Source organism: Paramormyrops kingsleyae, chromosome 18, assembly GCF_048594095.1.
Source record: "Paramormyrops kingsleyae isolate MSU_618 chromosome 18, PKINGS_0.4, whole genome shotgun sequence".
NCBI lineage: Eukaryota > Metazoa > Chordata > Actinopteri > Osteoglossiformes > Mormyridae > Paramormyrops > Paramormyrops kingsleyae.
This window is the reverse complement of record NC_132814.1, coordinates 16406204-16418347: the sequence shown is the minus strand read 5'-3', so window position 1 is coordinate 16418347 and position 12144 is coordinate 16406204. Positions and strand designations below refer to the sequence as shown.

Sequence of the window (12144 nt, the reverse complement as noted above, 5' to 3'; positions counted from 1 at the left end):
AAACGAGCTGAGATCCTCACAGCAAGACGAAAGGAGCACCGCTCAAAAGGTGAGTCACGGTAAAGGGGTTTATTTTCTGTGTTTGGTCTTAGAATCTTGCCGTCTTCGGTGAGGGGGCTGAATATTATTCAGCATGGGGTTTTATTGCACTATTATGATATTTCATTTATAGACCTGGACATTAATTTTATGATGCATATAATTAGTATATTAGTTGAGTTCAATCAGTGAATTTATGTCATCTTAAATTTTGTGAAATACTGTATATTACTTAATTCAATCCAATTAAGTGTGCTAGCACAAGTTACTAAGTTCCATTATTTCCCGGTGCAAATCACTTTAAAAACAGGCTTGTCATGTGGTTATGGACCAATAAAAAGAGCACTGAACTTCTGCCTGCGCTTTTGCACGTATGACAATAACTCGAGTATTCAGGCTTCGTTTGGATTTAATTTATCTTTGTAGCTTTTCCTCAGGTCAGAGTCCTCTGCCACAATGAGAGAGACTTGTCACCTTTAGTAGTATAATGCACGTCCACGTGGAAATTTCCATAAATGCTTTCACATAGCATATTTTTCCTCCTCCTGGCAAGAAATTGTACTCGCAGCGAGAAAAGCCTGTTAATCTGCCTTTGGGGATAACAGCCTGTAAAGTCTTGTTGGGAAAAGTCCATTTCGGTGCCCTGCTAATAGGTTCTCAGAATTATAAAGTAATAAGGAATTAATTTTACATGTTGTTAACTTAAGATGCGAGTTTCACCGTGGATCATTTCATGGAATGAATTACAGACAAGTTTAATGTACACATGAAAATGTATAATAAAAGTGAAGTAAATTAGCTATAGCTAGCTATTAAGTAAATTAGCTTTTAATGTCTGGAAGTAATGTAAAATAAAAAGTAGTCGAACTATATACACATATGCAAATATGAAGCTGTCACTATAGGTCCTTCTGATTTCTGGTGGTAAATGTTCCGCTTTGAAATTCGTGACGTGTACATGACTTTATTTTCTGTTTTGTATTTTTGGAGCGGTTTTATAGAGAGGCCGTGTCCACAGTGCCACAGGGGGGGTGACCTGGGCTGCTTGGCAGCCACAGTGATGCCCTTACTACCCTGTCATTCTGCCACATTTCCACCTCATGTCCGGGTTTGGTCTCTCACTCCCAGAACAGACACTTGAGCTTGAGAGGTCGGGGGTGGAGGGGCTGTAATTCTTACTGAGAGCTGAAGGTCGCCTGCCACCACTCCGCTGTCTTCGTTTCCAGCCTCTGCGGACGTCACCGGGCACCATGGGCTCCAGCTCGTCTTCCTACGCCCCCAAAACGGTGTACCTGGACGTGGACGGCAAGGTGCAGAAGGTGGGCCTTCTCGCTGTTTCTGCAAAATATACCAAGCAGAGCACCAACCCCAATGGAATAATAATAATAAAATCTTTAATTTGAAGGTGTTCTTTTGCCTTGGGGGAGTGGGGATCATCTCTCTAATTTACTGACCATGGCTGCAGGGATTTTGCAAAAATCAATGTAGCAATCATTAGTATGTAGACCGTTTCATCCAGCAAGATTATTAATAAGCCAAATGAATGTAATTTAAGCCGCTTCATACCAGAGTTGGATTTTCCTGTGGTGGCACAATAAACCAAGCAGGCAAATTTACGGGCTACTTTTAGTTGCCAGTCCGCCCCTACCCCTCTGATCTGTGTTGGTAGGAGCTGATGATCAGATGGTGCTCTCAGATGGTGCTCTCCTATATCACTATTACAGATGCGGAAAAATCCCAGCACCCATCCCCCTGTGCGATTCCAAAACGGGTTGAGTTTGAAGCAGAACCGTGTCCTGAGGTCCGCAGGTTAACGTTTGGGGATTGAGGAGTGCAGAAATTAGAGAAATTTTCCGGGGGGGGGGGGGGACGGGACACGGGGTTCATCAGCAGATGCCTCCTCTCATGAAGAGCTTCTTGAGCACCAATGGGAACGGGAGTGTTTTTGCACGTGGTGCCATGTGTGAATTTGCCCTCATCGCCATTCAGTGAGAGTAGGGGTTAGTTGTGGGCAGAGCCAAACCTGCAGGACAGTTGAGTGTGCACTAGAATAGCCGCCTTGACAAATCCATAAAAAGAAAACAACAAAACAAGAGGTATTGTGTCCTGCAGGTGTTCCTGGCACAGTAGCCTGCATCGACACCTGGTGCTAGCATGCTCTCCCACTCTCCGCTCTCATTGTTTGAGGGTCAGTTCCATTCTCCCATTATGGGGGCTTTTGTTTTGTGCGACGTCTCCGGCTGCCCCTGACGGGGCGCTGTGAAGGTGTGCGATGTAGCGACATATACAGTATGCAAAGATACTACCAGCTGAAAGTTCCAGGACATGACTAGATAATTCCGGATGCTTCGTTTGTTTGGCACAACTGTTCTTCATGTAGAATGTATTCCTCCATGCAGTGCGGGGAACAGCTTTTTGTGACAGCGCACTTGTACCTGTGTAAGCCCCAGGTGTGAGGCCCTCATTCTGACTCTGCTTTCAATGGTCTCTTTATGAGGGGTCCTTAATGGCATCAACTGCAGGAGATCTCAGCAGGCTGGGGTGTCAGGTGGTCAGGTGTGCCTTATGTAGGGCTATTGAGAATCGTGTATGTGTGTGTTTTTTTGGGGGGTGGGTGTTATGTATGTATGACATTGTGGGGAGCAAATGTCCCCATAATATGATAAAATCCTGATATTTTTACATTTTTCAGTCCCCACAAAGGGGACTCAATTTTATAAAAATCTGTGAATGCAATCAAAAAGTTAAAAAAGCAAAAAATTTTTTGTATTTTGTTTGGTCACGTGTGGCTAAGGCTAGGGCTGGGTAGGGGTTAAGGTTGGCATAGTTGGGATTGTGCCCATAGAAATGAATGGAGAGTTGCCACAAAGACATAGATACCTAATCTGTGTCTGTGTGTGTGTGTGTGTGTGTGTGTGTGTGTGTGTGTGTGTGTGTGTGTGTGTGTGTGTGTATGTGTGTGTATGGTATACTGACTCGCTGCTGCCCTCTCCAGGTGGTCTTCAGTCGGCACTGCAGCCCATGTGACATCAGGGAGCTGCTCAGCTCCTCCTCAAACATCCCCAGGTCAGTAGTGACCCCCCCCCCCCCCTATCTAATACCTGAGACAGCCAGGGTGCTTCCAGCTGGCCCGTTTCAATAAAGCACCCAGAGCCTCGATTATAAACGGGGCCACTGCTCACTAAACCACTACTTTTTAAGTCTATGCAGAATAGAAGATTTCACAGTGTTTGCGCAACTACAATCATTCTTGTATAGCTCCTCAAGAAGCAGTTCACCCTGGGTGCGTGTTCCTCATAGCATTCTGTTTTTGATATTTGCCTCTTCCACCCCCACCTGTATAAGAGGGGTGCTGTCTGGGTCTATGGGTTATGGGTTAGGCCTCAGAGCCTGCGACCAGAGGGTTACCGGTTTAAGCCCCAGCCTCTGCAGAATAGCCACATCTCTGTTGGACCCTTGAGCCAGGCCCATAACCCCCCATAATGCTCCAGGGGTCCCGGATAAATGGCCTGGCCCTGTGCTTGGACCCAAAGCTTCACTATCAACTATACATATGTGTCTGTATGTCTCAGAAAGGAGAGCATGATGGGATATATGTAAAGAGGCATTCCAATATACCTGTACTTATGCAAATGGAAAATAAACAACGAGTCTTTATGAGTCTCATGTTAGACTGGTGTGAGGAGGTGGTCGCCCTTTGGTTTTGCCGTCCGCCTGCTGGATGTGTGTGCTGGCCGGGTGTGTGTGTAACAGCTGTGTCTCTTCCCGCTTGTTTTTAGGAACACGGCCATAACGCTGCTGGATTCAGGGGGCGCCATGATCTCCATCGATCCTACCATGCCCACCAACTCGCCCAAGTAATCCAACCATTATCGTTATGTATAAGTTACCATTAGGACAAATACTTACAGAACACTAGGAAAGTTTACATTTAAATTCATGCCTTATTAATAGTATAGACTTCTGCCAATCTTAAAGTTAGTCCTATGATGTTAATATTGTATAGATATAATACTGTTTTTATTTTGTCTCTCGTCCTTCTTATCTCACAGCTCCTTGTACAAAGTCGTACCGTTATCTACTGGCCAACCGGGAGGTACAGGCTTAAGGATGTGCTGTGCATTTCAATGTGTTGCCAAATTGTGTTAAAAGAGATACAGACGCTCCTCTACTTACAATCTTTTAACTTACGAAGTTTCAGACATACGAACGAGGAGGACTGTAAGTCCAAAGTGCGTTCGTTGGGCTCTCGTTTCCTGTCCGAAACATCATTTTTTTTCTGCACGCGAATTCCGCCAAGCCTACGACTTCTGGCTGCTACTCTTGTCGCACAGCAGCGTAGCGTGCGTACTCCCAGCATCCTAGTTCTTTGTACTTGCATATACCCTTAAAATGATGTTTTTTAACGACTTACGAACATTTCAAGTTACAAATGGCCGTTCGGAACGTAACTCATTCGTAAGTAGAGGACCATCTGTATTTATTATCATTTGGTCAATGGAGGGTCACTTAACTCATTGTGTTAGGTAATGACTGGGTGCCATGAATCACCTTTGTGTCTCTTGTACAGAGAAGGAAGACGTGTTCCAGAACGTCCTCTCTCAGGTGGCAGAGCAGTTCAGCAGGTACCTTGTTGATGTGTTTGTGTTCCTCTCTGTGGTCACTCCTCTCTGCCCTGTACCACTTCATTCTCTCGCTTCTTATGGCATTGCTGGTTCATTAGACAAGTTTCAGTGCTGCTGTAGGCATCAGAGCCACATGCACACGGATCTCCTTTTCCATCCAGGGCTTTTCGGATCAACGAGCTGAAAACAGAGGTCACCAATCGACTGGCCATGCTGGAGAAGAGGGTGGAGTGTAGGTCCAAGGCCTTCTGTTCTTTTTCCTCTCTGTAAAAGCAGAAGAATATACTTGTCTCATATCTAAAGCCAACCTTCTCTGAACTCCATGGGTCAAATTACTTGCAGTTTTTTGGCAATTTCAAAAGCAATACTTGTAATTCCCAGTGTCAACTTTCAAGGAAGTGTCTTCATTTATAACAGGTGAAAAAAATTGTGAACTTGATTAAAATGTTTTAAACCCACAGAGCATTTTCCGTTGGTTGTTTCAGTGGAGGGACTGAAGGTAGTGGAGATCGAGAAGTGCAAGAATGACCTCAAGAGACTTCGTGACGAGATGACCTCCAGAGGTGGAGGGAGGTTCATAGAGTAGGTAGAGTTTTTGGTGATGTTACCTTTAGACTTGGGTAAACTATAGTTCATACTTATTTTAAGTCAAAACGAAGACTTATGGTTGCGTTCATCTTTGGTATTCAGCAACCAAAGGAAATGCTCCTTATCTAATGTACATGGTGCAAAGTTGTCCCACTGGTCAACACTGGATGGAGCTAAAAAAATTTTTTACTCTTTGGGTACTTCAATAAACATTTCTTGCAGGATGAATTTTTCACTTTTCAATCCAAAAAAGTATTATCAAATTCTTTTGTTATTGCAGTTACACCTAGAGTCAACATTTTTTGCACGGAAAAAGTGATAAAATGTATCTCATATATGAGTGTGATTTTTATCTTATGAAAATGTATTTTATCAGGCAATTTTGTTCACTCCAGGATGAACTGCCCATGCAAATACAACTTCTCAGATGACGGGAAGAAGCTGTCCCCAAGGCGTGATGTCCCAAGCTATCCAAAGGTTCTTCATGGACATTCAACCTTGACTCCATGCATGTTTTGATGAGCTCAAGGGCCTGTTGTGGAACTACTCGAGGTCTTTGGAACTATTACTGAACCTCCCTCTTTCTGCTGGAATCCCATAGTACACGCTGTCCCAGGAGACCATCGAGGCCCTGAAGAAACCCACGTTTGATGTCTGGCACTGGGAGCACAATGAGGCAGGTCCCAAGCAACTCTGTGGTGTAAAAAACAACTTAATCTACAGTTTTTCCATGCCTACTTGCTCAATTGTCCCTGGAATTGTTGTGCAACGTTCAGAGCCTGCAGCCACCACAGTTTTATAGTAGCAGCCTTTGGTTTTAGGTGATATTCCAACCACAGGCCCTTTATGGATTTGATATGTTAAGTTGGCCACAATCTTATTGTTTGAAGTTACTTACATCTTCAGCTGACCATAATCTATGGTGTAGATGCCGATCATGATGTTATGGTCCTTGCAATCTGAGTTGACCACAAGCATTACAGCATATAGTTGGGAGTCTAAGCCAACCGCGGTAATATTGTTTATAGTGCTTACACTCTGGGCTGACCACTGTCTCGTTGCGGCCAGTTCAGATGCTGAGCTGCCTGGAGTACATGTACCATGACCTGGGATTGGTGAAGGAGTTCAACATTAACCCCATTACGCTCAAACGCTGGCTGGTAAAAGTCATACTTCACTTTTTTTTTTTGGACTGTGTCAAAATTGAACAAACAGCCGTTCTCTGCAGGGTCTGGTTGATTGCGTGTGAGTAAGCTAGCCTTCCTTTGTGCCCTGCTGCAGCTGGCCATTCAGGAGAATTACCGCAGCAACCCCTTCCACAACTTCCGCCACTGCTTCTGCGTGAGCCAGATGATGTATGGCATGATCCACCTGTGCAACCTCCAGGTGAGGCCATGTCCCTAACCACAAGATGGCCAACGCCGAGCCATTTATGTAGAGTCCAGGTGGTACCGGTGGTCATAGATGAACCAGGAACCTGGAAGTGGAGTAACACATGGGTCTGTGTGTTTTCCTGCCTCAGGAGAGACTCACCCTGGGTGACATGGGCATCCTCATGACCGCCGCTGTCTGTCACGACCTGGACCATCCGGGCTACAATAACACGTAAGTCGACCAGCCAGATACGGTACGTGTTATCACCACGGATCAGCCCAAGAGCAATCAAAGCCAGGATAAAGCAAAGTGTGACATATCATTCCAGGTACCAGATCAATGCCCGCACGGAGCTTGCAGTGCGCTACAATGATATCTCCCCGCTGGAGAACCACCACTGCGCTGTGGCCTTCCAGATCCTCTCCTTGCCCGAGTGCAACATTTTCGGCAACGTAGAACCTGAGGCCTTCAAGCAGATCCGACAAGTATGTTGGAATGATGCTGATTTTCAGTTGGTGGTAGACTTAATATTATCATCATATTACTCAAAGCTTAACAGGGCAATAAAACTGTAGTACTCTTCAGGCATACAAGGTTTCCAGATACCAACTAGTATAGGGATGGGCAATCTTATCCACAAAGGGCCAGTGTGTATGCAGGTTTTTGGGATCACCTTTAGGTCAGCTGTTCAAACCCAGGTGTGAGGATTTTTCAGCCAATAAGCCCTCTAATTAGTAATCTAATTAGGGATTTGGAGTGAATACCCACATACCCAACAGCCCTTTCTGGATAAGATTGCCCTCCCCTGCTCTAATACCACACTAGATAATAGATGAAAAATCCTTGATGCACACTCCTCTTTATACCTTTTATAAAGTCTTTATACCTTTCATAAAGTGGTGCTTCAGAGCTTAGTTTCTTAGGTCTGGATTTATTTGATCTTAATTTCTTAGGTCTTGATTATTTTGAGCTTAGTTTCTTAGGTCTGGATTAATTTGAACTTAATTTCTTAGGTCTGGATTAATTTGCATTCTCTTTGCAGGCTATTATCACACTCATACTAGCCACAGATATGGCCCGACATGGGGAGATACTGGAGTCTTTCAAGCAGAAGGTGGACAACTTTGATTTCGCCAATGAGGAGCACATCAGATGTGTATGTGTGCCACTCAACATTTGAGTCCAAGGACACAATCCACAGAAAATCGGTGGATAAGTCTGCAGGACACATTATGGTGGTGCTGTGGTTCTCTGTGCTAAGGCTGATCTTTCTTCTGTGGGTGTTCGTCTGTGTGTCCGTGTGAGCAGCTGAAGATGGTTCTTATCAAATGCTGTGATATTTCCAACGAGGTCAGGCCCACTGAAGTGGCTGAGCCCTGGGTGGATTGTCTACTGGAAGAGTACTTTATTCAGGTTACCAAAACGTTGTGTGTGCTATATTCATTGTTGTAATGAGGATTTTCAAAAATTTTCAGTCACATTTTCTTTAGAGGAGAATGACCGAAATTTTCATGATAACAATCTCCTTGCTGTCTGGGCAATGCATGGTCCAGAGTGACAGAGAGAAGTCTGAAGGGCTCCCCGTTGCTCCCTTTATGGATCGGGACAAGGTGACCAAGCCGACGGCACAGATCGGCTTCATAAAATTTGTCCTCATCCCCATGTTTGAGACGGTCATGAAGGTGAGTGTGGCATCATATCAGCAACATTCAACGAAGAACAGACAGTGATGTAAGGAATTACAGCAACGATATCACCAAAGCTTGTAAACAAACGCCTATCTCTCTGTCTTTCAGCTATTCCCACAGATCGAAGAGATCATGGTTCAGCCGCTGCGGGACTCTCGCGATCACTACGAGGAGCTGAAGCAGATCGATGATGCCATGACTGAGGTAGCTCCGCCTTCCCCGGTTCTCCTCCCCATCACCCGATGCATGCGCAGCCCCGTGGTCTGCCTGAAGCCCTCCAAACTGTCCACATGGTCGGCAGTGTGGAGCAGCCTGTAGTTAAGAGCTTTCCTTCCATTGTTCCCTCCATCATAACCTTATAGCCAGGGGCGGATTAAGGTGTACAGAGGCCCCTAGGCTACAGTAGTCTGTGGGCCCCCCAACCCCGCCCCCCTCCGCGCCAATGGGGGCCCCCTTGCAGGCTGGCACACGTGGGGCCCCTAGGCTTAAGCCATATCTAGCCTGTGCGTTAATCCGCCCCTGCTTATAGCTGCATCACAGCTTCAGCCTTGCGACTCTTCTCTGCCTGTGGCAGCACTGTAGTTGAACAGAAGGTCTTGGTTGACTGGCCCACTAACGTAAAGGTGTGTCTATTATTCTACGAGGCACAGAAGAAAAAAACCGAGAACATGTCATTAGGAGGGAAGAAGAAGTAGTCTTTCCTGCCTGCTCAGTGGTACTAAGTAAGTCAATTGTTGGTGTGATGTCTGGCCTGCCTGCCTCTCTCTCTCTCTTTTGAGCACTTCATCAGCTTCACAAACTTGTGTACACCCTCGGCAAGCAAAAAAACAAATAAATAACAAACAAATGAATGAATATAAGGTTCCTTATAGAATGTAGTGTTATAATGCCATCTGCAGCATGTAGAAAGTACTGCATGCATATCCAAATCACAATTCCACAGTTTCTTCTTCCGAAATTGATGTAATCATGGGTTATTAAGGTTAGTGGTAGAGCCATATTTAGGGTTGACATTAGAGTTATGATCAGAATAAGTCTTAGATAAATGGTTATGGTTGATATTAGTATTATTGATGGGGAAATGCTAGGGTTAAGGTTAACGCTAGGGTTACTGCTAAGCAAAGATGTAACCAGTTGTTATTATTATTACAGATAATGCAGTTATTAATGGTAATGGAAAAGCACTGCGAGATCTCACAAAAGGTTTTGAATACAAAAGACCTGTTGGGGTATCCATACATTTTGAACACAAAAGATCTGATAGTGATAAGCGAGGAAAAAAAACGAGCACAAAAAAATTTGAGTTTTATACCCTAATCATAAACCTAACCGTAACCCTACCCCTCGCTCAAACCCTATCCCTGATTCCAACCTTAACCCGAACAATGCATCTTTCTTCCCCTGGGGACCTCCAAATTTTGGGGAGCTGCAGAAGAAGAAATGTTCCCCTCACCTAACCTTAGCTCTAATGTTAAGCCTCGTTCAGCCCTAACCCTAACTCTCACCCTTCCTTATTTTCAACCCTAACCCTAGTTCTAACCATAACCATAACCCTAACCCTAACCCTAACCCTTCATTATTGTGAACCCTAACCCTAACCTTAATTCTTCATATTTTTTCTGCATAATCACTGACAGGAATGGATTTTCCAAACCCTTCTTTGCCCTCAGCCCCGCAGAATAAGCTTTGTTTGGTTAATGGAGAGCAACAGTAGAGTAGAAGAAACTCTGACATTGGTGAACCTCCTCGCCGGCCTTAGCTTTCTGTATGCGTTTGTGGTTCCAGGGATCCCACACTGTGCACCGATTCTGTGGCAGGAGCAACTCATCCAGCTGATTGGCCTGTTCCTTCGGAGACAAATAGCCATTTCACAAAGGCTCACTTCTGTAGTTTTGTACCCTTCCCTCAACCCTCCAACCATTGAGGCATCGACTGCCCTGTTGATCACCTCTCCATTCCCTTCACATGCAAGCAACATCCAGAAAAACAACAGAGGGAGCGTAACCAAAGACAACAACGTTAACATCCATTGAGACGTTATTTCAGAAGTACTGTTTCCTGTGTGCTCTGTTATGGGTGTCGAGTGGCAGCATTTGTACCGATTGCGAGTTTGATACTGTTAACTTCCCTTAATGACCATCTCCTACCTTTCAGTTGCTTATTCTTGGTCATGTCCATTTCACTGCATGGAAAACAGTGTTGAATGAGTCTCCTTTAGTATCGACTACATTCCCCAAGGAAAGAGTAGTCAACATACTTACAGTGATTTCCAGATGAACCCTGGTCAGCTCAGTGGTGTTTAAACTTGCCTCCCAAACAAATTGCATTTCTCTGCACTCTTCTGTTCTTCCCAGCAAGTATAAAATTAGAGTTGATTCTCTATTCAAAATTATTTCTTTTTAAAGGATTCAAAAGTCTGATCTGCGCCGATGTGTGTGCGATAAGTTCTAGGCGAATAATGGTGTGTGTTTGCTAGCAGGTAGTATAAACAGCCCATTGATATGTAACAATGTGGCATATCTGTAAGCTTATGATAGGACAGGGGTGTCAAACTCCAGTCCTGGGGGGCCGGAGCCCTGTTTAGCTTAGTTCTTGCCTATTCTACCACAAATGATTCAGCTCAAGAGCTGTGTTGTAATTAGCACAAGGAGGTGAATCAGGTGTGTTAAATGAGGGGAAACCCAAAAATGTGCAGGGCTTTGGCCCTCCAGGACTGGAGTTTGACACCCCTGTGATAGGATATCACTTCACCCAGGGCTCAAAGATTTGGTAAACCTGTGTTTTTCTACATCTAACACTGAGCAATTTTCCCCTGGAACATTTAAAATGTATTACCCCATATGAAAACTTGTGAACATTATTCATGGATGTTAGGTTGCTTAAAATTATGTACACAACTAGATATTATTTGTCATGCAGTTGCTAATGTTAATCTACTGTGTTTTGCTTTATTACACATAAGCTGTGACCCTGGAGATGTGTGTGCTCATACTCTGAAAGACACTTGACATTTTTAGGTCTTGCTGTCTAAACCTGTGAAAACACGCAAGACAATCTCATCCGCCAATTTTCCGTGATTCTCATTGGATGCCCTATACATTGTAACACCACTGTGGTTGTCAGGGCTACCATATTGAATCATGTCTTGTGAATCCTTCTGCGTGTTAATAATAATCATTATAATACATTTTGTTTGTGGGTGCCTTTCAAAACTCTCAAGGTCAAGTGTTAAGGGCTCCGTAATTAACTCGAGTGTCCGTTTAGGGGTTTAAGGTGGCAGATTTACTTACACAGAATAAATGGGGATTCCTTCAGCGTTTTGTCTGATTCCATTGTTTTTTATTGCCCTGCTTATGCCACCACCCCGCACACCTCTGGTTTAATAAACGTCTACCTGTAGGCTTGGATTGTTTGGTCAACCCCCCAGGTATGTACCCACATGCTCCCCTCTGTCGCCACCTGGTGGGTGACACTGATCTGAGGAGATTAGGTTGATATATACGCTCATAAATCAGATTAAATTATAGATTTCTGTGCCCTTTCATGTGAGCTATAGATCTTTGAATATGTATTAAATTATCCTGAAACAAGAAATGAATAGCTTTTCACAGCTGTAAGACAGCCCGTGTTTATATTCTTGATTTCCTGTACCATCCACAGATTCACTGTTTTTTCTCATCCTTTCGCAGTATTATTACTTTTTTTTCCTGGCCCAAAAACACTTTTTTCTGAGCATTACCTCAGTACAGGACATGTACACGTAGCCTGCCGTTAGAAACTTGCTTCCGCTAGTTGGGTTTCCATCAGAATGGTTCATCTCCCGGCTTTCA

The 12144-nt window shown here is 44.3% G+C and overlaps 1 protein-coding gene across 4 annotated transcripts; it reads left to right on the top strand.

Moving 5' to 3' along the window:
- On the top strand, positions 1-11721 carry pde9ab (phosphodiesterase 9ab). 4 transcript variants are annotated; one of them, XM_072702296.1, is made up of 20 exons: positions 1-49; positions 1266-1358; positions 3035-3105; positions 3819-3896; positions 4092-4135; positions 4610-4664; positions 4826-4896; positions 5150-5237; positions 5648-5729; positions 5854-5928; positions 6326-6412; positions 6534-6638; positions 6775-6857; positions 6955-7111; positions 7669-7782; positions 7935-8039; positions 8180-8308; positions 8423-8518; positions 8965-9036; positions 10100-11721. In XM_072702296.1, the coding sequence occupies exons 2-19, from the start codon at positions 1290-1292 to the stop codon at positions 9007-9009; spliced, it is 1554 nt and encodes a 517-aa protein (XP_072558397.1). In that variant the 5' UTR covers positions 1-49; positions 1266-1289; the 3' UTR covers positions 9010-9036; positions 10100-11721. The 4 variants fall into 4 exon arrangements, with proteins under 4 accessions (XP_072558397.1, XP_023672026.1, XP_023672025.2 ...); XM_023816258.2 differs by having other exon boundaries at positions 8959-9036; XM_023816257.2 differs by having other exon boundaries at positions 5150-5246.
- Positions 11722-12144: the final 423 nt, after the last annotated feature.